This window comes from Falco punctatus, assembly GCF_963210335.1.
Source record: "Falco punctatus genome assembly, chromosome: 3".
Lineage (NCBI taxonomy): Eukaryota > Metazoa > Chordata > Aves > Falconiformes > Falconidae > Falco > Falco punctatus.
In genome coordinates this window covers 46293220-46320058 of record NC_137582.1, presented here as the reverse complement: position 1 = coordinate 46320058, position 26839 = coordinate 46293220, and the positions used below count along the sequence as shown (strand labels likewise).

The following is a 26839-nucleotide window of genomic DNA, read 5'->3' as shown; positions in this document are numbered from 1 at the left end:
GGAGTAGCTTTCTCTGTCAGTCATTAAGTCCTTAATCTGATTTCTTCTTTCATCAATCACTTTTATCTGTCTGTATTTTGGGCTTCAACCCTCTCAGAGGAACAATGTGGATTTCATGGAAATGTTAGGGAAGCATGAGGACTTCTCTGAAGGATCCTTCAGCAGTTCACCAGAGACATCATGTCCCCATCCTGTACTGCAGTAGGCAGTAAGGTTAAAGATGGAGATAGATACCTGTTCTGAAAACATCTTAACATGGTCTTTTCAACTAAAAGTAGGTTTGCAGACTGCATACACTTGAAAACCTGAAGTGTCAGGGTGGGAAATCAAGCATGCAAGACCTCATATTATCACTAAATGCTCTTCATTATTTTTTTCCATCTTTAAATGGAAAGGACAGAATTTCACTTGATTTTATTTATTGGCACTAAGAAATCATATTTTTTCTCAGATATGTATATATGTTTTTGTTGACTGTAATGTTAATATGAAGGCAGAATTCAGTTCTATACGAAATTTTTAAATTCATGTTGTGACTGTGGTATTCTCCTACTCTGCAGGTACATGAGCAAGTATAGATGATGACTATGATTCAGATTTCCTAGTAGCTGGATGTCCATCTAACTACTTAAAATGCCACCCATAACTGTTTGGGCAATTTAGAGACTCATAAAAAAAATGTTATTGTACGCACAAAATAGACACACAACATATACAGACTGATACTAAGTTCAAATATCAGAATCCAATCCCATTTTAAAATAAAATGAAATATCTGAGTAGGTAAGTGGCCTTTACGCTTATGCCACACACAACTACTGTCTGTGTTTTGGAATAGCAGCTTTTCAAAACTTGCCATGGGCAGTTTTTTCTGTGCCTCTGCTTCTGACATTATATCACTTTTTAACCCATACCCTCAACCAGGTTTGAGATTTTGGTCAAAGATTTTTATCTACCCTGTGTCTACTTCTGATGCCTAAATTACAGCTAGTCTTTTTAGCTAATATTTTAAAGGACTTAGCATAAACATAAATAGCAATTGCAAAGACGATAGGAGAAGGACTTGTCTTTGACTAAAATTGGAGGTAAGAGCCTTAATTAGCACATGTGTTTGCAAGAATTGCACTGAATACAATAATTCAAGGATTCTTCATTCACTAGTGAGAATAGAAAAAATGTATTATCTACCAAACAGCACTCACTGCCTCTCTGATCACCACCGAGAATTTCCCAATATTTTCTGGTTAGTAATGCAGTAATGCAGCATTTCTTGGCATGTCTGTGCAAAGTGAAAAGCATATCACAAGGTGGTTTTCTTGGCTACAACATTCCCAACAGACTGTAGCATGTGTCAACAGAAAAACCAGAGTGACATGCCTTCCACTTTAATCGACAGATATATTGCGTGCCAGGAAACAGCAAAAATATGCTTTTTAGTGTAACTTCTAAAAAGATCTCTAAAATTTGATCTATGAAACAGTTGAGCAAAATAAACCATGTTCACTTATGATGAGTTTGACTGTATTTAGATTACTTATTATATAAAAATCATTATCCTTGATATAAAACTGTCACATATTAAAAAAGACCCTATATGCAGATAAAGGTTCCCCAGAGAATGTCTCAAACCCACACCATATTCCAGAGCCCTGTATATCATATTTGGAGTTTTTGAGTTAACCAGAAGTCATGCAAAAGTACATGTAACCAGACAGCTCGTTATTGACTTTGTTTCTGAAGGAGGCTTATGTACATTATTTATACAGGCAGCTGTAAGAAATAGAGTGCTCTTATGCAACATGCTCTACATTTGACAGATTTGTACAAAAGTATGCAGTGGTTATGTCTGCATTTGGTCAAATCACACCCTGTTTTTATTATATTAATGCAAAAATGCATTAGATGTTTCTGTGATATAACAAGTTCTTTTGGAAGAGAGCTACAACCAAAGCACTGCAACAATTTTGTGATTACTGCTTCACACACAAATGTATACTTCGAGTCCTTTTTTGGTGCTATGTATGTCTGGGCATGTCATAAAATCAGCCTTCTCTACTGCTTTAATTTTGCTCATTGCTTAGTAGCAACTGGGGTTTTGCAACAGTGGATAGTTCCTCATTCAATAATTCTTGGTGATGTGCAACGACAGGAGTGACTCTATGTTCTCCAGCTGGCACAACTGTACATTTTCATAAATTACATTAACCTAATTTTCCTTATATAATGTAGCTGTGAACAAGAACTGCAGACTTGGAACACTACCTTTTTCTACAAAGCATGAATAATGATTAGTTCTTAGGTGGGCGTGTGCACATTCTTGTTTTATTAGATCAGTCTTACAAAAGAAAGATTGCACCATGAATACCACGATTATTTTTAATGTACTATAAAAACCTGGCAAAATTGCTGGCTACCTGAGGTTAGGAATTTATCATATTTTAAACTTAATTTTATCACCCCAGATTTATTATCTTTTTTAAGTCAACATCTACAATATGTCCTAACTACAATGTGGGGAATCTTACTGATGGGTCAAATTTAAAACCTCTACTTTCCCAACCAACCTAAAATATCTGAATATGCCACTGCAGCTGGCCTGGGGAAAAAAGGCCACAAATCTTAATGTTGAAATACTTGCCAGTCATTTGAGATGTTCTGTAGGACTGCAATTCCTTTTCTAAACTGCTATGAATTTCAGGTGTCTGTACGATTTTGAGATTTTCATACAAAAAAATCCATAAACTAAATCCTCCAGAAGATACTGAATAGTGGAACAGAACACAATAAGTAATATTGCTACTAAATCATCGGAATCACAAATGGAAAAGAAACAAATATCTGTTCTACAGGTATGAATGGAAACAATGGAACATGGTAAACGAGCATGAAAATATCTCCTTGAGAAGTAGCATTATTAATCCACCAGCTTCAACTGAATAATCTCCTCATAACACCTTAATACTAATAACAAAATAAATTATCTGTTTAAATGGAACATTTAGTCTGCATTCAATTCAGTCTTGTCATGTTGACACTAGTAAGTTAATAAACAAGTGGGTATTAAATTAGAATATGGGAAAAAATATACACTACTTGAATCATCTGAGGGGAAAATACATATTTTCTGTCATTTAAATTGTTAAAAATCTATTAGACAGTGATATCGCAGCAAATACACAACTTCGATATGCTCTAATTCTGTGCAATTTATGAGATTTAAGCAAATATCAGCGAGAGTTTTAATTTGGATCTCCCAACAGCTAGACAGGATTATTGTGAGTGTAATAGTTTTATGTTCAAGTGGGATTCTGCTGTATTAAACTCTTTGTTAAACAAATCAGCCAAGCTCTCTCTCTGGAATTTTAATTTGCACCTTTGTAGATGACCAGTGTTTCACTTTTAATGTTTGATTATCAGCACGGACTTTAAAGAGGCAAGATCTTAGCACTTAATATGAGTTTTCCTTCATCTTCACTTGAGTGGAACTATATTTTAGTCCAAAAAGGTTATTATTGCCTTTAGTTATGTATCTCCCAGGGCATATCATTTGCAGTAAAAAATTCTCTGTAAAAAATGTTGCCATGCTGTCAACTTAACTGACGTCTGTTTTCTGTTAGACTGCCAATGTTTGCTATTGTGTTAACTGCAATAGCCCTCTCCGTCACCAACAGCAGTCAATAGCAGTGCTCTCAGCAGCATCACCAGAATCGGTCTGGACACAGAAATACAGGTCTAAAACTTCTATGACAAGGCAGCTCATTGCAAAACCCTTCAACTTTTTTAATGCTGTCTTACTCTGATTCCTTCCTGCCAGGTAGCTAGCACAAGAATGAGACATCTTATCTCATGCTGACTTTTAGATTTGCTTTCTTACTCCAGTTCTAGTCCAAAATCTGAGAAACACTTCTAAGCCAAGAAGGACTCTCCATCCCCCTGGCTCACCAGACATTCTACTCAGCTGCCAGTCAGCGTGCAGACTGCATGCACATGACCTCGTCTGCTTTGCTAACAAATGCAACAGTGGCTCCAGGCTGCACCAAGAACTCTGCACTCGTACAGATGGCAGGGCACTCGCAGCAGGTCGTGATCTACTAATTCACCACGCAGCAGCAGGGTTACAGTTGCTTCTCACCCAGGTGTTTGCATGGGAGTCAATGGAACTATTTTCACCAGTAAAGTGAGGTCTGAAGCCTTTTAAAAGATCTTTATTAAATAAGAACAATTTTGTCGCTGCCTTAAGTCTCACAAGGAAGACTAAAAGACTGTAAACTAATAATAATCACTTTAGTATTTGTATGTGCTACAAACCCAAAAAGTTAAGTTCTGGCTCCAAACAATTCTGTGTAGAAGCCTGTTTCGGTCTCATCCAGCCAGATGCATGTTCTAGATATTCAGGAATGGGCAGGTTTAACACTCTCTCTTCTGATCTCCCTTTGTCTCACATCCTGACCAGACAGTCCAATTCTCAGAACATACTGCCAATAAAAGATTAATCACAACTGATGTATTCCCCTCGCCTCAATGTTGGTTTCACCGTTCTGGCATTTTCCAAGAAAAACCTTTTCTGCCAAAAATGTTCATCCATCTCTGGCTGCTACTGAATGCCTGGAGAGTCTCAGTGGAAAATTAAACATCTCCTCATTGTTGGATGGAAGCCTACAATGAACATATTTTTAGCACAGAAACAAGTAGTGAATGCTAGGTATGAAAGTGCAACCACTTCTGACTTTCTCCATATGGAGCCATGGCTACCATACCGTGTGGGAAGAGACGGCAACTTATTTCACTCATGACGAATCCACGAGATCAGTTCCAACCCTCTCCCCTTTTATTCACCGCATATTGGCTAACAGGCTCAAACTTTCCTTCAAAGGTAAAATTTGTTTAAGTCCTAGCTAATGTCACTCTTAATTAGAAATGGGTAATGACATACCTTATATAAGATTTTATTCCCGACTTCAAAAGGAGCTACCTAGGTTTGTTTGGTGTCTTTACTTTGAAGAAAATGTCTTTTATTACTTATTTTAGTACAACACATTAAAATCAAATATCTCCTGTAGCAAAACGATTCAAGTCCCTGGAACTCAAATAATTTTCTAATAAAAAATGCATGAGACAAATAAATGCACTTTATGTTCCACAAGAAAAGGCAGTTTCAACAGGCTAATGCTCAGAGAAAATTCATTTTATCAACCAGCCATTTCATTCTTTGGTGCTGTTACAAGCTCCTCGTGGTTGCTAAGCAACCATAATTCATCGTACCTTTTAATGGATACTCTGCTACTGCTGAGAACATTAAGGTGAAGAGAATAAATGCCTTGGGTGAATCTTGAAATCTTTCATTATGCATGTCATTCTATTTCTGTAATGCTATAATGCTGAAATGTTTCTGTGGCAGGAAACTGAGTTGTGGTAATTGCATATTCCACTCATATATGTTTTGTAAGCAGAGCAGCACGTACTTGTCTAAAATGAGCTATTTCTAACATGACTGAAATTGGACTTTTCTACTTCTAAAGGTAGTAAATAAATCTGAGGGGAAAAAAAAGAATGAGTTTGGAGTAAAATGTCTTGAAATTTTCAGCAAGAGTGACAAAATCCTATGGCATAAATTGAAAGTAATCAAACTGGCTTGATTGTAACACACAGCAGTATGTGAATGTATGGTACACAATTGAAAATGCAAAAAACACAATAAAGAAAGCATATATCCTCTGCAACTTCTATCTTTTAAAAACGTGTGACATTCAAAGACAGATACACGTATGCTAGATCAGGCACCTCTCTCTGTATTATTAAAACAAACCTCAGGTTTCAGCTGAATGCAAATGACAAATACTACGTACATTTTCCATCTCGTTGTTTAGGGCCTTTTCTCCTCTTGAGAAATACTTCCTTATACCAGCCAAGGGGGCACCGGTATGAACACAATTTCATGATTAGGTTTGTATTTTGCAAATAAATAGTAAAGACATAATAAGGTAAGACAGAGTGCTCAGAGCCTTTCAATGATGGATAGCACTACAAAACCCTAAGGTTTGTTTCTATTGGTTCAACCTGCATTTCCAATCCTGATTACCTTCTCTTTCACACCTGTGTGTACCAGGTGATGTGCTCTTAAAAAAGCAGCTATATGCAGATAAGATGTGAACTAGTTTTTCCATGTTTTGAACATTAGATTCAGGTTTGTATTTAATTTATTTCAGAAAAAAATACAATTAGCTTTGCAGAGAAAGTGGTTACCTTTTTTTCTATTTACCTTTTAACTTCACTTTCCTCTTTACGTGTCTGGGCTTGTCATTGGAAAAACTAAGGGACAAGCAATATTTTCAGGTCTCCTCCTCAACCATTTACAGTGCTCCCCGACCAGAGGCTGGTGACCTCAAACTCATCCTGAAGCTGCACGGCAGTCATCCTGCGCTGTGCAGGGAGGACCAGTCAGAAAGCTCTTATTGCCCTATCTGCTTTGAAGTTGGACAGGAAGGACAAAGTCGGACCTTTTGCTTATCCTATCAACTGTGGTTGAGGAGCAGTTTAAAACTTCCTTTGCTAATCTGCTATTTTCCTTACATGACTGCTGAATTGCTGAGTATTTTGGGGATACAATTCTTTCATCACATTGCTGGAAGCTGGAAGACCTCTTTCTCTAAGAAAACTTTTGAAAGCTGCTCCTTTGGATGTTGCATATATGCACGTAGATGAAGACATGAAACTCATGGGGTTGCCAGATGGAGCTGGAGACTTTGCATCAATCTACTCTGCAGTGACTGTGCTTGAACAGCACACGGGGAAAACAACACACAGTAGTAACAGGAAAGAAGGAAAGAGTTGAGGGGTACCAAACCAGGGACAATGCAAAATTAAAATAAAAGCATAAATATGTCAAATCAAATTATTTCATTCCATTTTCTCTTCTTCTCAAGTATTCATAGAACTCCACTTTCCACCAAAAGAAAGCATACTTGACTTCTGTCTCCCCTCTTTTCCTCTCCTTCCCTCCTTATTCTTTATTTTGCCTACTACTAGTGACAAGAAACAAGAATGTATGCTTTATAACCACTGCCTGATTATTCTCCAGTAAAGACAATGTTGCCTTTCCTCAAACCGCTGTTTCCTCCAAAAATGTCCACCCAAGTAAATGGGTGAGATAGAGGAGCAGTAGCTTGGCTGTCTGATTTTCAAATACTGTTTCACACTTGTAAATGTAATTTGTTAATGCAAATCACTCATTCCCTTCGCTTCAAGCATCTGCTATGTACAGTTTCATTAGTGGAGTATGTGTGAACTCGAAGAGTGGCTCAAAAATTGTGCCTCCTAATGATTCCTCTTGTTCTTTTCTGCTGCGTAGAGGGTAGTGATCCCACTGAGTAGCTACAGCCTGGAAAAGTCTTAGAAGGCAGAACACTGAACCACTTCTGACTTCATATTTTCCTACTTAGGTTATCAAAACTATGGGAACAAACAGTGGACTTTCACATGGGAATAACAGATGTGGAGTCTTCTTCTTCAAAGCCTTCCTGAAAAATATTTTGTCACATTTCCTGGAATCACTTGATCACATCTACAGAAAGATAGAGGCAAATCCAAGGCTTTTTGTCAACTTAAATTGGGGTAATGTCTTAGGTGCAGCAATATGATGAATGATGTTTCTTTCTTTCAAAAGCCGTATCACTTTCTCTGGAAACATTTAATTGTGAACAGATGCGTGATTATGGTTGATCAAACCTACAATTCCTAAAGTTAAGAAAATTTATGCTTAGGTAATTCCACATTTCTGCTGGTGCAAACCTGCTTTGGCCAATGTCCTGCAGTTTTAACAAGTATCAAAAGTAATATAATAAAAGAATGCAAAATTAATGTTTTAAGCTACATCGTGAAGTAGAGAAAGAGGATACTTAATATCGTTTATCAAAGTAGGAAGCAAATTGAGACCTAACCACTAGAAGGTCACAGCCAATAACATTTCTGCAAATAGAAATGGGTTGCAGAAGCATCAAATGCAAATTGCTGTTTGCTGGAGAATTTTAATAGAGTTCTACGTCACATTATAAAATGTTTAATTGTAACCCCATTTTAATAACACCATCTGATTAAATGAAAAGACTCCTTGCTGATTGCAATTACAATCTGTCAAACTGCATATTTATTTACAGTTTGGTTTCCTAAAACCATAAGATAAAAAAAGGAAACTATTCAGCTTGTCAGCAAACTATAATTATTGTGTATCCTTCTGTCAGTTTCTGCATAAAACTTTTGGTTCTAAAATGGATCTAATTATAACTACAACAACATTTTTATAAATGCCTGCTTTCCCTTCTTTCTCCTTTCCCTCCCTCCTTCATCAGTGAATTCTTTGTTACAAACTCATGAAGAAAAACTTCCTCCAAGTAAGCAACATTTGTTTCTCTATTTTATCTATTCTATCCTAAGTTATTGTTAGAATACAGAAGACTCTATTCAATGTAAATATTATTTATGGCAGTGCACCTTCCTAGCAGTGCAATCAAGCAAAGCCATGGGATTAGGACTCTATTGGTTTTTTTCTGCTTTGGCATTAATGTCTTGAATATCAGCTGAGAAACTCTTTCCAAGTATATCATGCAGCTCATCTTCTGCAAAGTCTATTTATAGTAATTTATAACCTTTCACAAGAAACAATTTGCCAGACAAACAAGAAATGAGTCCAAATGTCTGAACACTAGTGTATGTATCAACCAGTTACAGGAATTACATCTGAAAGAAAGGTCCACTAAATCATCCAGCCCATCTCCCAGCCAGTGCAGGATTTTCCCACATGTACATGTTCCAGAGCTTTAACACTACCTGGCAGACTATTCAGATGACATTACAGGGTTTTTTTCAGCCTTCCCCCATTACTTACTTTTACCCCATTACTTGCAGCGACATTCCTTAAGTACCATAAAGACTTATTCTTTCAGCCTAACTTTCTAAGTAATGGATGATGATAAATAAATATAATATTGAAAATATGCACATAAACAATTTCATAAAATAACACACTACAGTTGAACCTTCAAGAAGAGTTATTTTTCTCAGTGTAGATAATGGACTAATACAATCTGGATCATGATTACATGCTAATAAGATTTGGGAAAAGCTGATTATTTTTCTACTGTTTCTTAAATGGTCAAGTCAGTGTGAACCAAAACAGTCTGAGTCAATATACATCCTCTTGATTATTTCCTAGCTGTTCCATCAACATCTATTACCTATCATTCATTCTTAGATAACTATACGCTTAATAAATATAAATATATACATATATAAGCACATTTTTAAAAGAAAAATAAATAAGACACAACTGAAAAGATTAAATGGTCTGCATTAACCTCCACTGACTTCTGGGGTTTGTGTACACAGTGAAGTAGGTGAATTTTTAAGGTTGAGGACCTGTACACAGAGCTTGCCTGAGGAGTCTGTGCAGTTGCCATTAAAGGAATTCTCTAAAAAATAATTTAGACAAGCATCTGTCAGAAATGACAAACATATGGAGTATCCTGCTTTTGGGGAGATGACCTTTTAAAGTCCTTGCTTGGACTAGATCAAGGGAGGGACCTTAGGGTTCCTTCTGGACCAATTTCTGTAATTTGGTAAGTAACACAACATTAAGGCTGCACTGAGCCAGGATCCAAGAGGTTGGGCTACTCATGTAACTTTTTCTTGCAGCACAGCTTTGGTATGCTGTCTTTAATTATATTATAATCAAAATAATAAAAATTGTTTCAAAACAGCACATGAGATGATATTTCTTCTCTTCAGTCTTGTTACAGCTTGCACTAGTTTTCCAAATGTTACAAAGAAAACCATTTCAGAATTGTGATTGCAGACTGTGGATCATTATTGATCAAAAATCTAAATCTGCACAATTTATGAACAAATGAAAGCATCTGCTATAAAGCTATCCTCTGTTTCTGCTGAAACTCTGGGAAAGACCCTGCTAGAGTTGGACAGGATCAACATTAGGACAGAATATTTCTGAAAATCCCACTGAGGTTTTCATCCAGTCACAGAGCTCTGAATATGCAGTTCAGAGGCAGAGGCCACGAACAACAAAGTTAGTGCAACAATGCTGGCCACAATTAAAATTACACAGGCCAGGCCCTGGGCAAAGAACTTTCCTTCCATGCGTTTTCCCCTCCCTGCATTCACGAAAGCTGATGGCAAATGAGAAGAAACATGCGTGCTATGCGACTGGCCCGTAAGGCCTGGGACCGGGAGTGTGGGGCAGTGGAGCATCAGACTCCGTGGTTGAAGAGATACTTCACTTCTCCCTAGAGCTGACTGCACTTCAAGGGTGGGTGAAACAATCCTCGCATCATTTCCATGGCTCTTAAATAAGTCTGCTGTATCAGTTCCAGGTTGCATGATAGCTTAAAGGTCTTGACTATCATTATATGCAATCACCGTAATTGCTTTATATTAGATGTGTAACACATGGCAGTTAATTCCTGCCTTTATTACATCTGAGGACTTCTGCTAGTTCTAATATTGGAAGTTGACTCTCACCACACTGCTGCCCACTTTTGTGTTACTGATCATCACACATGAAATCAGCTCCTGGTAATACTTTTGTTATTATGGGTCCCACAATGTAGAGTCATCTTCTTCCTCTCCCTTAAGATCTGTCTCTTTCAGCCTTTTTCATCTTGGGACTCATCTGTGTTTGTATATTGTGAATTACATTTTACTGTTTTTTTAATAAAGTAAATGTCATTCTATTCTACAATATAGTACTTGACAGGTATGAGTGACTGACATTGCAAATATCTATTTGTACTGTTATTAGTACATTAGCATCTTAGCTAATTAGTGACTACAAAGCACTTCAAGATACAAGACTGCAGAAGGACAGAGTGTTGCTAGCATTATTTTTCAACTGCTGTGATTATTTTTTCTAGAAAAAAACCAACTTTTAAAAGTTTTGCCAGTGGTTATTTCACACTGTATACTTTCTGTCGGCCAACTTAAGCTGTACTTAATATCCAGATCAGCAGTAAGCCTATTGCACTAAACACTTTTTATGCTACTTCATAAGAAAGGGGAGTGTAATAACATTCATTAAACTGTGATCCCACACTTGAGTATTAGGGCGTGTGTAGGAAACTGAAGCTTAGTTACTGAGTTAATCTCTGAAACTCTTTATGTGTGAATGAAGGTAATCTTAAAGTAAATTAGAAGGAAGTCCAATTTCTGAATAAAGTGTTGCATTCTCATCAAGGGCCTGATCCTGTAAATTCTCCACACAGAGGGCTTTTTTGCTAAAGAACAAGAACATCTAATTTCAAACTTTTTTTCAGCTTTGATCACTTGTTTAAGGATGAAGTGGAGGCACCTGTAGCCCAGTATCACCACTGTCAGGAAGTGGAATTTCAAATAAGGGATATGGGGTAACCTCATCTAGCCATCCGTTAGTTAGGCCATGTCTCAATTTAGCAACTAGGCTACTTCCTTTATTAACTCAAAAGAGCAAAGGTGATATTATTAAAGTTACTGTAAGTCACTGCAACCTCGTGTGTAACCCAGGGGTTTGCTAAAAAATTTCTATGATGCAGCCATTGCGGTATGCTTATTAGATCTCTTGCATCTACGTCAATGATTTGGCTTTAGTTTCAGTCTGTTTAACGTACAATGTGGATCCACAATCTGGGGGAAAGGGCGATGTTGCAGATGCTACATCCTGTCTTTTACATTCCCTTTCCAGCAGAGGGCTTCAATGATTAACAGTGATAAATACCTACATACCCATATACCTATATATTTATATATATGCACACCTACATATATTCATATATATAGGTATATATGTGTGTTCATATATAAATGTGTATGTATGTATGTACCCTGAGCACGGCAGTCCCACATCATCTCCAGGTCAGGTCAGGCACACAGTGTGCCACGTGTGTACCACACCACCTGTAACATCTCCTTTGTCCCTTTTCCTTCCCTGCAGGTTGGTTGAAATAGGAATGCTGGCTACACACTGGTAATATGTAAGATAAACTGTAATCCCTTTGTTCACTTGACTTTAGAAGGAAAGGGTTCATTTTTGTGGGTTTTGTAATTGAAGGATATGTACCAGCATGCCTTAGAGGTGTTCCCTGCTCCATAATGCTGCTTTGCTGCCACTGCATACTTTCAAGTCCTTTTTGTAACTGTATCCATCCATAACATGCACAGAAAATGAATTAAGAACATTCATTTTCATATCTTTATTGTCCAAATATAGAGGCAGCAGCATGTACCACATGCCATAAATGTAGGTCAAATATGAGTGAAGCTACAGAGATCCTAAGTTGTACACATATGGCTGAAGTACAGCATTACACTAGCAGTGGATGTTAAGGATTTACATGCTGTCCCTGGGGAAACCCAACACTGGAAAGGGCATTTACACAGACCTTGTCTAAATGAACAGGGGGAAAAACAGAGGGGCAGACAACAATCTAAAATGAATCTTCATGTTATTGAAAGGATCAGGGAAGGAGTAGACTCCTTTACACTTTAAGCATTTAATTGCATTGAGAAAGAACCAGGGACTAAAATAAGATACTAGTTATTTTTTACCGATAATCATTTCTCCATGCTACCAAGTAGAATTTTTTCTTCCCTTCCTGCTGCAAAAAGCAGAAAACTCAGACAGTGATACTTAAAGTTCTGTAAAACCATTAAAACAGACTAAAAGCCTGTGAGACTGTTAATTGGACCTTTCAAATTCCTTCAACTCAGAAAAACCAAAAAAGCCAGCAAAATGGGTTTTAGCCCAAAGTGAATTAAAAATTTTCCTAAATATCTATGACTGTACATACACATGACTAGGCAAGGAGAATTCACACTCCATTCTATCAGGTGACACTGGTTTGAAACTCTGGGTTGCTGGTGTCCCAGCCTTCAGCAGAGTCATGTTAGCACACCTGAACTTCCAGCATGCAAATGGTAGCTTGAGTTGAGACAGTGCATGCCACAGTAGGACTGGCTTCGTCCAGACAAAATACCTTTCTACTCTCTGAACAAAATGGATTGAGATGATGAATGCAATACAAATCCATGATGGGTGTGCACTCTTCTCAACTGCTTTCAAGTTTCAAGGAATGCAAATGCATGCGTGTAAATAATGAAACAGGTGGAAGGAGAGGCCACTTCACCTGATGCACAAAACTCTCCCTTTCATCTGCCTTGTGGGCTTCTCCTTCCTTTTTGTCTTCACCAAAGCATCTTCACTGTTTTCAAGAAATACATTTCACTTTATTCCATCTACAGGCCTTAAGATCACTATTTTTTTTCCAAAGACTGAATCTTCAGAAACATTTCATTATCTTGCTGTTCTCGACAACTACATGCAATGTTAAAAGCAGCAGATTAAAGTCAACAATCTCTGCTGCTGAAAACCCTGAATTTCTGACATTTTCTGAGAGTTATGTTTTCTCTGTTTGCATACTCTATTATCTGTTTTGTTTGACACTCAGCTATGATGCTGTTTATGCATTAATCGCTCCTGTGAGTATTTCACATGCGAGGTGTTGTATAATCTACCACCCACAACTGAAAGCTTTCTCTCTGCACCACATTCATCATGCCTTAGCCTGAGCCTATCTGGTTAAAGACTAAGAAACAATAATTAATACCACTACACATATTTTCTTTCTCACTTTTTTATGTAGCAAATAAATTCCTATCGGATGATAGTTAACTGCTGTGAAAGAAGTTCAGCAAAGCATTTTCTACAGAAGGCTGTTTTCAAAACTAAAATATGCTACCTTGTTATTTCCTCTTGAAATTATACTGAAGTTGTTTTCTTACTGAATTTGTGAAATACATGAGACACATGGAGTATCAACAACCACACTCAAATAAGCAGAATGCTGTATTTCCCAACTGACAGTAAACCAACAGCTGCATTGGCAATCTAAAAAATGAGACCTGGAATTATTCTAAAAAAGGGTTCTGGTCATTTGTGTACAAATATTTTCCTACAGTAATAAGCAAATATTTACTTGCTCTATCTAAGTTCATGAAAAACACTACCCACAAATATTTTCACAGTGATTCTAATACTAGCTGACCTCAAGAAGGTGGGTCCATTGATAGCCTGCCCCACAGGGTGCTTTCTTCCACTCTGCTGATTTTGTCTTGGGAGGGAAAAACTCTAGAGGTGTTACCAGCTGAGGTGCTACCAGTGATATTCCCCCTACATGTATGCATGGACTAATGTTTACTGCCAAGAAGGTCCAAGGGACAATGAGAGCCACGGGAAGGTTCTGATCCACCTGCTGTAGTGGGAAGGTCATTAGACCAGTCCCAGACAGAGCACATCTTTTTGAGAGATACCTCATCTTGATTTCAATCCTCAGGTACAGAGAACTAAGCACCTCCCATAGTACATAATGTAAATGCTAAATCTCTATCCCTGTTAAAAATGCATGCTTTGTTTCCAATCTAACTTTATACAGGTGTAATTTCTAGACATCAGATATTTTAATGCTTTTTTTGTAACACGGTGAAGAGCCTTCTGCTAGCAGATATGCAATTTGCAGGTTTTTAAAAATCCTTGATCAAGTTCCACCTTAATCAGCTCTTCTACCTATGCTTTCTGTTGTCTTTCTGACAAAAGAGTGGAGCAGACATTGGAAATAAGGAAAGATAAACATGATGTCCCAGAGTCCTTGATGGAATAAATCATGTTAGTTCTACTGAAGACAATAAAGTTATGCCAACTGACATGAGCTGAAGATTTGGCTGTGTATCCCCATGGTTAGACTGTTTGACAAAACATACATTAACTATTGTAAACTTTTGCCACACAAGGCTTATTTCAGCGAAAATCCAGCTTGTAATATATGTGGGTTTAAAAAAAATAAAAAAGGGGGGGGGGAAAGATATCCTGTAAGAATACAAAGTTGCTTAATAAGATAAAAAAAATAAATACTTTAACACAAGATGTTCCATGACCTTAGCTTTATTATTTGGTGGTTCTGATGGCAATAACTCACTGCAATAAAATTTGGGGTAGCAGCAGGTCTGTGTAGCATAACAGTAAATTTTGATGTAAACTGAAGACCAGAGCCTGGTAATGAGGCACAAATGTGAAGTATTCACCAGAGACTAAAAGTGTCTTCTAACACTGGCATGCAATACAAGCTAGAAAAAAGTACCCAAGTATGATTCAAATCTCAATATTTAAGTTAGAAGGGGAAAATCTTTTGTGTTGTTATGGAAGTTATTCATCTTGTTCATCAGAAATAAAAAATTTCTGTTTGACTCAGTAGTTTGAACTAACACTTAAAGGTGCCAAAAAAAATAAACCATATAGGTCAGCCTCAAGATGAGTCATGAATACTGAATTTAAACTAATATGTATGAAACTGGTAAAATAAAATCTCTTAAATACATCCCAGCTACAAAAACAATAACAACAAGCTCTTGTACTGGATTTATTAGCAAATGTACTGTGAATAAGAAATACTAGCTTCATTCTACCTGAGATGAATAATGAAAAAAAAAAAGTAGCTGTCTGCTTTCTTCCCAGTTATACAGTGCCACATTTTGTTTAAGATATTACTCTCTCATGGGCTGCATAACTAAAAAATAAAATTCATGAAAAAGTGTAATGCAATTGTTCGGGTTTTGATGAATTGGGGCATAACGTTAAATAATTATTCATTGCTCTTCTTCTTCTGTCAAAGTGTGCAAAAAAACCCCCAACAACCCACTCAAAATTTTTATTGCTTTTTTTAATGTATATAAGGACATGGCCCATTGTGTGCATATTATTTTAAACTAATGCTTCTATTATTCCATATCTGAATAATTATAGCTGACATCATCTACTCTTCCGTGTCCTAGAAGATCTTTAGCTCTAGTCCACTCTTACATATTTTATGCATTACATGAAATAGAATACCCCAAGATTTTGAAAATATTTATTTTAAAAACAGCAATGAAATTGTCTGTAATCACATTTTCTGCCCTGCTTTGAAAGCAGTATTATTCAATATGCCAGTGGTCTTTTCCATAAAAGCAACATATTAGAAATTCATGCTGCTCTAATACATCTGAATTCATTGATGTACTGCACTCCCTATAGACCTAAAGAAACATTTTTGCTTCAGTTTCATATGTCCTGCACATTACCTACTGATGTGGTGGTTGTCAAAACAGTTGTACAGTAGCCTTTGAATTCAAAGTGTGCCTTGACTGTATACTAAAAATGACAATAAGCTTAAGTATATACATTATGCTGGCTTTTGTTGCCAGCACAAGAGCATTTGGGAAATAAATCCCCTGATTTTATTGCCTTTTAACATCTTTTCCACTTTAAACTTCAAACCCAGAAATTTGAAGCATTTCAAGAAACTAAAAATCTTTTATTTCATTCTTGCAAATTTTCTATAGTGTACCATCATAAGCCACATTTTCAGAAAGGTCAGCACAAGATTATAAATGAAAGCATTCAAAAATAGGGTTTTTTTTTCCCCTATGTAAAAACGGCACTGCGGTTTTTAACCCTGGTTTCTTGGAGAAAAAAGCAATCATCTATAGGATATACTAAAGAAGCTGAAATGTCTGTAATTTTGTTGATGCCATGAACACACAGTAAATCTCATTTTATAGAATACATCCAAAAACATTTTTACAGATAAACATATATTCTCATAGGGATGGTGTATACACGCATTTCTTTGCAAATGTTAGAAAGGTATTTCTTGCAGTCCTTGGAGTATTTCAGGAAAATTCATGCAAAGAGAAAAGTGCTGGCAGGTCAAGCCCCAGCTGGAACTGTACCAAACCTACACAGGGCTACCTTGAACTGTAGTAAATCAGGAAGCGATCCCTATTCCATTATGTAGGAACAAACATGCCTACAGGACCATGAGTACATTTTCATTAAACAGCTCTATCTAGATCTAATTGGATCCACTGAAGTAGGAATAGAAGTCATGTTCATATTGAAGGAGGACTTTAGAGAGCTCCTACAACTGGTTGACCATGCTGGGCTGGACTGTGTGTTCACACCACCATGTGTCACATTCTGCACAAATTCTGTAGACTCCTGAACCCTCAATATCCAGATGTAATGAGCATCTAAAGAAATCTGTATGTGACAGCATGGTATAAATTAGTGTACATGTGTATGTCTGTATATGCCTGTATGTCATCTAAGCAAATAAGAGAAACACACAAACATAGAAGTCAAAACATGAACTGACAGCAGAATAATAAGAAAGAGAAATTTTAGTGAAACTTTTTTTTAAGTAGTGGGGGTGCAATAGAAGTCCAATCAATTAAAAAAACTTCAAAGGCTAATTCCAAATTTAAGTACCAGACACAGTAAATGGCAACAGGAAATTTTCATCTCCCAGCACTGTAAAATTTCTCAGAAAGAATTCCCACAGTGTAAAAAATCTGTAAGAAGCTGATCCCTAATAAGAATTCACTGAGCTCGTAGCGGGCTCTTATTGTGTGTGTTTAAGCACCTCCACAGAGGAGAATTCTTACAGAGCTCGGGGCAAATCCTGCAATCCTTACTCAAAGGGATTTCATCTGCAGCTTGGAGGGAGTGCTGCACAGTATGAAACCAGGACTTCTAATGGGGGGAGATTTGAAGGGGTTTTAGGAGGTCTACATCCTCAATTTTCAATCTGTCCAAAATCATATAAATCCTCATCTCAAAACACCTGGTAGGTGAGATGAAAGAAAAATGCTATACTCAGTGCACAAACTATTTTCCGACTTTGTTCCTGAGCTCACCGTGTTTTCTTTCTCTCATTTGGCTGGCATTAATTAATGCTTTTTCTATAAAACACCAACTGAAAACCAATCACTAGTTCTAACAGAGATAAAAAGAAAGGTATTATTGCTAAAATACCAACATGGGTTAAAAACTGGTTAGAAGGAAGTATCTTGAAAGTAAAAAAAAAAAAAGATCAAATTCAATCAGAGGCACATCTCATTGCAGCTGAATTTGTCCCAATATAAGTAAAATTTGCTGAAGATGTGAAATTAATTAGAGACAGAGAACAGCCAACAGATTCATTTCTAAGAATAATTCTTCTAAAAATACTCATTAATGCCCTGAAAAATGAGGCGAGATACGTGGTTTCCAAATACACTAAGCAGTAGCTGATACACCAGAAATTATATGGCACCGAGGGTTTAGACAGATTAGAGAAACTTATACATTATGTTCTATGTGAGGCAATATAAAAGTGATTTAGGCAAGTACTTGTTAAATGGATCAGAGTTTGATGAGATAGTAAAAAGGAAACTTAGAGATGAGTAATAACAAGAGAAAAGAGTCATACTGAAGAAAAAATGTAAAAGGTTCTGGATTATAAAGAAGACCTTCAAAGCCAAGTAAAGAGTGCTAACTCTACAAAATCCTCTGTCTCTTCATCAATGGAAAGCAAAAAGGACAATGGGGCCATTCTATTCACTGAAAAAGTTACTGAATTCACTGAAGAGTTAAATTATCTGCCTCAAGTTAATTTTTCTCAAGTTATCGAATTCAAATCAGTGGAACTATACTGCCAAACAGTGTTTGAACTGTACAAAATCATGGTGTTAACATCCTAACAGTTGTACTAACATGAGATGTAGCTTAATCCCCTTGACAGACAAGACAGCTTGAGTTAAAACTATTGCTAGTTAAGAGGCCCTCTTGTGTGCAAAGGGCATGCAAGTTAGGGATAACACTTGACTTAGCCCATGATGCTTCAAGGATCATGCTTTATTTATTGAAAAATTCTCAGAAATGACTGTTAAAATTTACTGCATATTTTCTTGATGTCTGATTTTCATTTTTTCTGATCATTAAGTCCCAATAGCAAAATTACCTAGTTATATCATTCAGCTTTTTTGTATTTGCCCTCGATACAATAATTCACTGTGATCCTCCACAAATTCTCAAGGCCCTTTGTTCAGAGCTTGTTGCAAGAGGTTAATGTGGAACATCAGAGCTTAAAAGAATGCATAGTTTTGAGCCATAGTCATGGCTCAAAAGAGGTCAATTCAATGAAATACTGTGTGTCTTGACTGGAGTGTCAAACATCTCTCTTACTTTTTCAAGTCCTACTTATAGCTCTGATTCTCAGAATCCCACACAAGATTTAGCTCGTGCTCTTTAATACATGCCATCAGCTTTGTAGAAATGCAAGCAAAATTAAAAACATTTCCATGATGTATATTTATATTTCTCTATGAAAATCTGCCTCTCCCCCTCTCCTCCCAATATTGAACATAACCCTGGGGTCAGATTCTGACCTCAAACACAAAGCGTGCAACATCCTAGTAAATCAATAACAACTAAGCAGCACCTAAGAAGCCAAGAGTAGCCCCCCTGCAGTACAGCTCGTTGGACATCCTCAGAGGGAATGCAGAGCTCCTCAATATCAAGGCAGCTTTATTTTAATTAAATTGCAATGAAGCCCTGTGACAAGGCAGATTTTTGTTGTAAACTGTTTTCCAGACACCACAGCCCCTGTCTCTGAGGTTGTTAGTTTGAGTGGCTGATGGGGAGCTGAGCCTAGACCCCTCAGCCCCCAAACCTCCACATGCTACCTCAGCTCCCAAGCTCACCGCAACCGTATTATTATTATTATTATTATTGTTGTTTATTATTATTATTATTATTATTATTATTATTATTATTATTATTATTAATGTGATGGGGAGCTAACAAGCTGGAAACCTACACAGCCTTGGTCCCTGAGCACAGAGCTGGGACACAGGGCCTTAAGCCTCTGATCCTTTGGTGAGAAGCTCAGACCCTTGGATTGACAGATCCTTAACTTTGTCTGTCTGGATCTGCAGTTCCTGGGCAGCCCATCGAGCAGAGTGCCTGAAGTCCAGTGAGTGCCACACAATACTGGGTCCATCCTCTTCCATGGGTTTTTGAACTCTTTGTCTTAGAATTGTACATCTAGTGAAATAATCTTTTCTGGAGCTGCTGTGCAAGAAGTATACTAATTATCTGTAGAGCCCACTTGAAAATGTAACATGTAAAGTAGCTCTGCAGTTGTTGCAAGCAATTTAACATTCAAAGAAGTGATTTATAATATCAGGCTTCCCACGATTACGACCATAATGACTATCTGACAGACTTTAGAAGCAAATCGTCCAGTCATTTCAATTGGATTCTGGCTGGCTAAGGACTGGGAACTGTAAAAAGGCTATAAGATTTGGCCTAGAATCAGAAATAACATTTGCTGTTTTCCAAACGTGCAGTAAACAAGGAAGGAGATATTAAATTTTTGTACATCTCTCAGCACATGCAAATGAGAATGGAAAGAGCCTCGTCAGACAAACACAGAACAGCAGCCATCTGGACCCAAACCCTGCTCCAGCGGAAGTCAAAGCCTTGAGCCTCCTTTTGTCATGATCTACATCTGTGTAAAGTGGGAGTAATTCTACTCAGGGTGGTGGGTAACATTCTTGTTTTGAGGAACTCAGCTGTAACCCCCCCACTGCCTCTGGTGGGGGCAGGATATGACATGGGAGTGCGATGTAAAATTCAGAGTCAGGCCAGCTTGCTCCATGACTTGGGTGGTGCAAGTGCTGGTCCCTCAGAGGATTTCAAACAGGTCTGTATTTTCAAAATTTCACAACTTAAAGCAGAACAAAAGGGAAAGATTAAAAACGCTTACCACAGAGAGTGAGTTGGAAAGCAGTGTCCCATCTTGGCCAAGCATGTTGGAAACTGTAATTTCAGGTAGATCCATGTTTTGTGGGTGGAATGGAAGGAGGCCGTTGTGGTTCATGGGATGACACAGAGAGTGGTACCCAGACTCTAACTCGTTCAAGTGCACCAAGGAGTGGTCAGGCAATGATGGAGGAGTTATAGGAGGTATGTTAAAATCTTCACTTTCAAGACTTGGGCCAGGAAAAGACTGGGAAAAAAACCAAAACACAAGCAAGCAGAAAGTGCTATGAAAATCATATGAATACTGGTCAAGAATGATAATAAAACTCATAAAATAAACAAGAAGAGACCAACTCACATACTTCTAAGCAGGAGCTTCAATTTAACAAAGAGAATATTTTAAACACCTATGTATTATAACAGTGGATTTTCACCATTACGTATGGAAGAAAAATTGCCTCTAAGGCATAAGAATCTGATAGTTTCACAGCTTCCATTAGAATGATTTTTTTTTAAAGAAGCTGAATTCAAATAGATTTCAAGGGTTCTATTAAAATTTTCCAAGAGTGTTCATCTAGCTGAATACTTTTTTCATAGGAACTGTGGAAAAAGGAAGGCAATTTACAAAATTAACATTGGCTCAAAGTCGTTCATAAGACTCCCTGCTACTCCTATCAAGAATTATATAGTGAAGAAGAAAGATACTGGTTTTAGGCTTACAGGAGAACCATACATTTGTTCTGCTACAAAGAAAAACCAATAAATACAGAAACAGTACATACTTTGTGTTTATAAGAATACATTTATGGTGTCTCAACACCACTGATTTTTTCTTTCTTAATCTATAAACGCAATGATACATAGATTTTGTCAGTCATCTAAATGAGTTACTCCACAAAGGAACTGTTTGTTGTCCACTGCCATTAAACCATCCAACTCAATCTGACCCAAGGAAAAGCCACAGGCAAAGTCAGAGCAACACACCAAGGTGGATAATTGCTATTATTTGTCTACATTCCTTGTACAGCAAGTAGGCTCATTTGGAGGATAGGGGTGGGTATACTTATATTTCTTAAAGGAGAAAAGGTGAGCAGGATTAGAGACATGATCCAAATCAAGAGTTAAAGGGATCACTTGCAGTGGTTCAGCCTGAAAGCCTGCTCTGCTTTTCTGAGAACAGCCACAGTTCTCATCTCCTTTGCAAGTGATGAATCTTTGCATGTCCCACACCCGCAGTCACAAGGTTTATAGCACAGAGACTACTTCCACCCTTCCTGCCCTTCTGCAGCAACACAGCCCTGCTCTGAGTGCTGCCTCTATTACTTCTGGAAAAGCAACGATTTAAATACATTCTGCTCCCACAAAGTATCTTCAGAAAAGATTAAAATGGATGCACAATTTCAAAGAGCAGTTATTAGAAGAAAATGTTTTCCCCAATACGAGTTTGTAAATGGAGGACAGTATGGTATATGAATTCATGCAGAAGGACAAGAGAAGAATCAATGGCCAATTATAAACAAAGGGGTTCTTCATTAGTCATTATAGTAACAATGTCCTCCTGATGCCTGAGGTTACTCTCCTCTGTACGAGCGTGGATATAAAAACTTAAATGAGACCAACAACAAACAGTGTTACATGTTTTCGATGAGCTGCTCAACACAGAAGAACCTACTGTAGTGCACATTGCCATAGTTTTGGTTGCTTTGTTTCCCAACAAGGTTTACACCTGTGTTGCCAGGTGTCTTGGTATGAAATAGAACAGGAAGGCTAGACTGCAAAGGCTAAAGTAAAATCCCAAAGAATGAAAACAGCAGAACAGGGAGAGGAAAAGGTCTGGCAGTGTCATCACCAGCCTTATGTGTGAGGACTTTTGATTCTTCCACTGTTTTCCAGCTGTGTTTCTCACCTCCAGCAGAGGAGTTTGCTCTCCCCTTGCCCCTGCCCTCTCCTTCATGGGAACTTGGTGTGAGTGTGCTGCCATTCGTGAGTCGTATTTGCCCCTGCTTTTAGAAGCCATGACACAGCCACCGGTGGAGACATCTCCAAGGGAGGAAATACAGTAAAAAAAGACCCTCACTAAATGGTGAGGAGACTTACACATGACAAAGAGAAAACATGGTATTTATTCAACCACAAATGTATATACTGTGTAAAAACAAATAAAAGTATTATGGACACTGTATAGTGCCCTCAAACTACGGCCCGTGGGCCAGATACGGCCCCCCAGGGTCCTCAATCTGGCCCCCGGTATTTACAGACCCCCCCGCCGGGGGTTGGGGGGAAACCAAGCAGCCGCAGATGACTGCCTGCCACTGCATCCGCGCGCCGGCCCCCTGGTTAAAAAGTTTGAGGACCCCTGGTGTACATGCTATTTGCTAATTACTATTATATGAAACCAATCAATGATGAAAAGAAAGGTGTCTGTAGTGAACTTAAAGTCTAATACCACAATAACAAAGCAGCGAGGGACAGAAATGAAGGAAGGGCCAACACCCTTAATGCTCTTGTGGCCCAGTGCTATCCCACACAGGTGCAGTTGGATTTGGTTACCGTCATTGTGGTGAGCTTAGATCTAGGTAACCTACAGCTACCAGGAGGGCTTCATGAGCTGTGAAAAGAGGACACTTTGTGTGCAACACTATCTTTTCTACTGTCCCAAAAAGCTGATGGCCTCAAAAGAATTTTGTCTCCCATGATTTTGCAGGTACAAAGAAGTGTTAACATCTGGGTTTTTTCTCTCTCGCTGTCCTACAGTGAAAATACCTTGTGCTGCATGTTTGCTCAACCAAGATGTCTCATCACCTTCTAGAGGAGGAAGAGAGATCTGCCCCCCTGTTTTTAAGCAAGACTAACACAAGAGTCTACAGCATTCTCTCACCACTTCTTTAACAAGAAGAAGCGACTTCAACTTACGTTTGCTACTAAAAGCAAATATTCCTAAACCAAATACTGACAGGCTGGGTGTGCCTGCACCGATAATATTGGAGGCATTCAGGAAATCTGCTTAATTGTACACACCCTTTTTGCATGCCATGTGTCAATAGTCCAGGTTTTACTTTAGTTAGGCTTTGATTTGCTGTGTTTCAAATGTGTCTTTAACTAGTAACACTTCAAAAAATGGTGGAAGCAACTGAACTGCCATTAGGACACTAGCTGCACTTATTAAAAAAGAAGTAAAACACTAGTAGCATAAAACTCCATAACCCCAGTTGCATCATGTGTAACTGTATAATAATATTATATGTATTATATGGGCTAAGAATTTTAAATAGACAGTTGCTTTCTGATTACTTTTTTAAAAAATCACACCATGATTATTGCTTGCAAACCAGTTTGAGTGTACTTGATCCTACATCACCTACCACACCCCTGTCCACTACACTTGCATAAGCTTCTTAAAGTTGTGGGAGTAGTGTAGCAAAGGCGATAACGCACCAAAACAACAAAACACTTGTTCTTCCTATAATGTTTTTTCTTTTCTTTTCTTTTTTTTTTTTTTTTTTTTTTTTTGAGATGTAAACTGTTGTACTACAGAATCCAAGACATATGCTAACAGTATGGGCAGGTATTTGAAAGTATCTGAAGAGCACCTTATTCACCTAACATTTTCAGCTGGTTTGGTATTTCCATACTTAATATGTGTGTATTTAACACATACTCACATAACTTCCTCAGGGAAGTTACTTCAACAGGAACATGACAGTACTGGGGTTTGTCTTGTCCGGCAACATGGTTCAGATGCTTGTAATGACTTGGCACACCGGCACGTCAGAAACCAAAAGTCCTATATACGTTTGGAGCAAACTCAACATATCCCAGAGACAAGGCTGTTGCAACTGCGTGTGGAGGGAAGGAGTAAGGAACAGGACGTATACTTGTCCCACCAATAGCAGCTACAAGATTCAAACAACTGCTCCTACTCCTCTGCCATCTCTCCCCTTGCCATTGGGAAAGCCTTCTTATGGAACCATCTGGAGTCCCTCTGATGCAACTGAGTCAATGCTGGCCACAGGCTTTCCTGGAATGTCGTATTGTTACCCTCTTCCCCAAGAGGACATTTCAGGGAACTCCAGCACAAGGACAGGCTCAAGGCTTTCCCTTGCAGTGAGAAGTCCAACTCCCAAGCCACTCATAATCCTGTCCCAACCCCTGGGCTTTCTTAGAGCATCTCTTCTTCCAGCCCAAGCCATTTTATCTGGAATTTTTAATGCAAGGAGTTATCTACTATCAAAAGCATTTGGGAAAGCTACATACCCTGTATCCAATTACAATTCATAAGTACAGCTCATAATATTAATAATAAATGGTGGCCTGTAGCTTCAGTTTTGTTAGGTTTTTCTTTGGGGGTGGGGAGAAAGATTAGGGGTTTTGCACCCCCAATCCCCCCAAGGTTTTTTTCCTTCATAGTTGCCTTTATTATCAGAAGGACTTTCTCTATTCAGAAAGACACAGAATAGCTCCTTTTCATTCTACTGGTCACAGAAATACTAGCAAGCTCACCTTTTCACTTTTGAATCAAAAAAGAGTAGCAGTAAATGCTTTATTTACTTTACTACAGAGCTACTAGGAACTTTGCCAGTGGTTTCGCTTTCATCTCATGACTGTGGGAGTGGATGAGGTGTTTATCAGCTCTTCAGTTTAGGGGAACTTGCTGGACCTTTATTACATTCCAGAGAGAAAGCCCTCTGCAAAGTAACACCATTAAACCCACTGCATAGCACTGAACAGACACAGACTTCAATTTTAATTTACTATTAAGAGGATTTTTATTACACCTGTATTTATTACAAACAGATTTCAGATTATTTTGGATGGGAGCTACACAGTGGGAACCTCAGAACGAAGCATCCTTAAACTTGTGCTCTTTACAGACAGGAAACTATGAAAAAGGTTTTTAAATCAAAGATGCCTTCCCAAATCTAAAGGACAATATTCTATGTTTCTGGTTATCTATTTGTGATATTTCTGCCTGAAATTACGGAAACTTCATAAAGCAGATGATCTTTGACACACACACACACACACACACACACACACACAAATATCTAGCATTTATTTTCCAGAAACTCAGATACTCATTGCTACCAGAAAAATAAGGGAAATTCTTGCACAACCTGCTGCATAAGAATTGAGGAAAAAGGAGTAAGGAGAAAGAAGGAAATAAAAATAAAGCCCCTGTGCTTAAGTACTTTACAGTGATGACTGCATAGTGGCCAGAAAAACTTACTTATGTTTCAAAATAATTTTAATAGAACTTTAAAAAGTAATCAGAGCAGGGAAACCAAAGGAGATACCTCAAACAGACTGACCACAAGAGGCAGCAAGCTTTCAAATATCCAAGGTAAATCCCTCTGGAAAGAGCAGAACTGTTACTGTACGACAGTACAGAAGACAACGTGCATTAAGTAAGTCTAATTTGTGTGCTCAGTGGTTATGTCAGTCACCATGCATATACCAAACAGACTCTGGTATTAGCAACAGTTCCTTAAAAATTGGGAATTTGCCTATAGATATTTAATTTAAATGAAATGAATGGTACTGTCAACTATGTAGAGCGTGTCTTAATTTTTCATTTGCACCAAGGCTCTGCATCTGAACTATGGAAAGATGCCAGTTTTTAAAAGATAGATGCTTCAGGCTGTCTCCTCTTCTATTATTGAACACATTGTTACATAACTGAAACACTTACGAATCGAGAACAATGTTAAAACAATGAGCTTGGACGAGGAAAAAGAGCAACATACCTCACACACATTTGAAAGTTAGGATAATATATTTGACAGCAGATATTTCTAGGAGTTTTAATGGGATCAACCTTATCTCTAGCTTCTATACAGAGGACCTTCAGAAGCAAGTGTTTTTCAGCTTCTTTTGTCTCTGAATGAACAAGGCTTGATAGCTTGAGACTATAATGCATTACTGTGGAAACCTTCGGTCTGTTACATAAATCATCTTAACACTCAGCAAGAATTGTCCAACAGTGCCATTGATATGTTCAAGTCAATGATCCTGCAAACAATTTTTTTGTGTTTCTTCATACAGTAGACAACAGCAATAAATCATATTCATTTAAAAACACACAATATACTAATTTATCAAGCAACAGCTATCAAAAATATATTACAGGGGAAGGTATAACTTCTTTCTATTGTGTTAATCAATTTTTCTAATCTACATTAGGTA

At 37.8% G+C, this 26839-nt stretch overlaps 1 protein-coding gene across 7 annotated transcripts in view; it reads right to left on the bottom strand.

Annotated features, from left to right (window-relative positions):
• TOX (thymocyte selection associated high mobility group box) overlaps nucleotides 1-26839 on the bottom strand; it is a 229060-nt gene that overhangs the window by 75545 nt on the left and 126676 nt on the right. For all 7 annotated transcript variants that reach the window (XM_080380400.1, XM_080380403.1, XM_080380401.1 and 4 more), the window contains one exon: nucleotides 20661-20903. In XM_080380400.1, the coding sequence (XP_080236526.1) occupies nucleotides 20661-20903 (243 nt within the window). The remainder of the gene's footprint in view (nucleotides 1-20660; nucleotides 20904-26839) is intronic.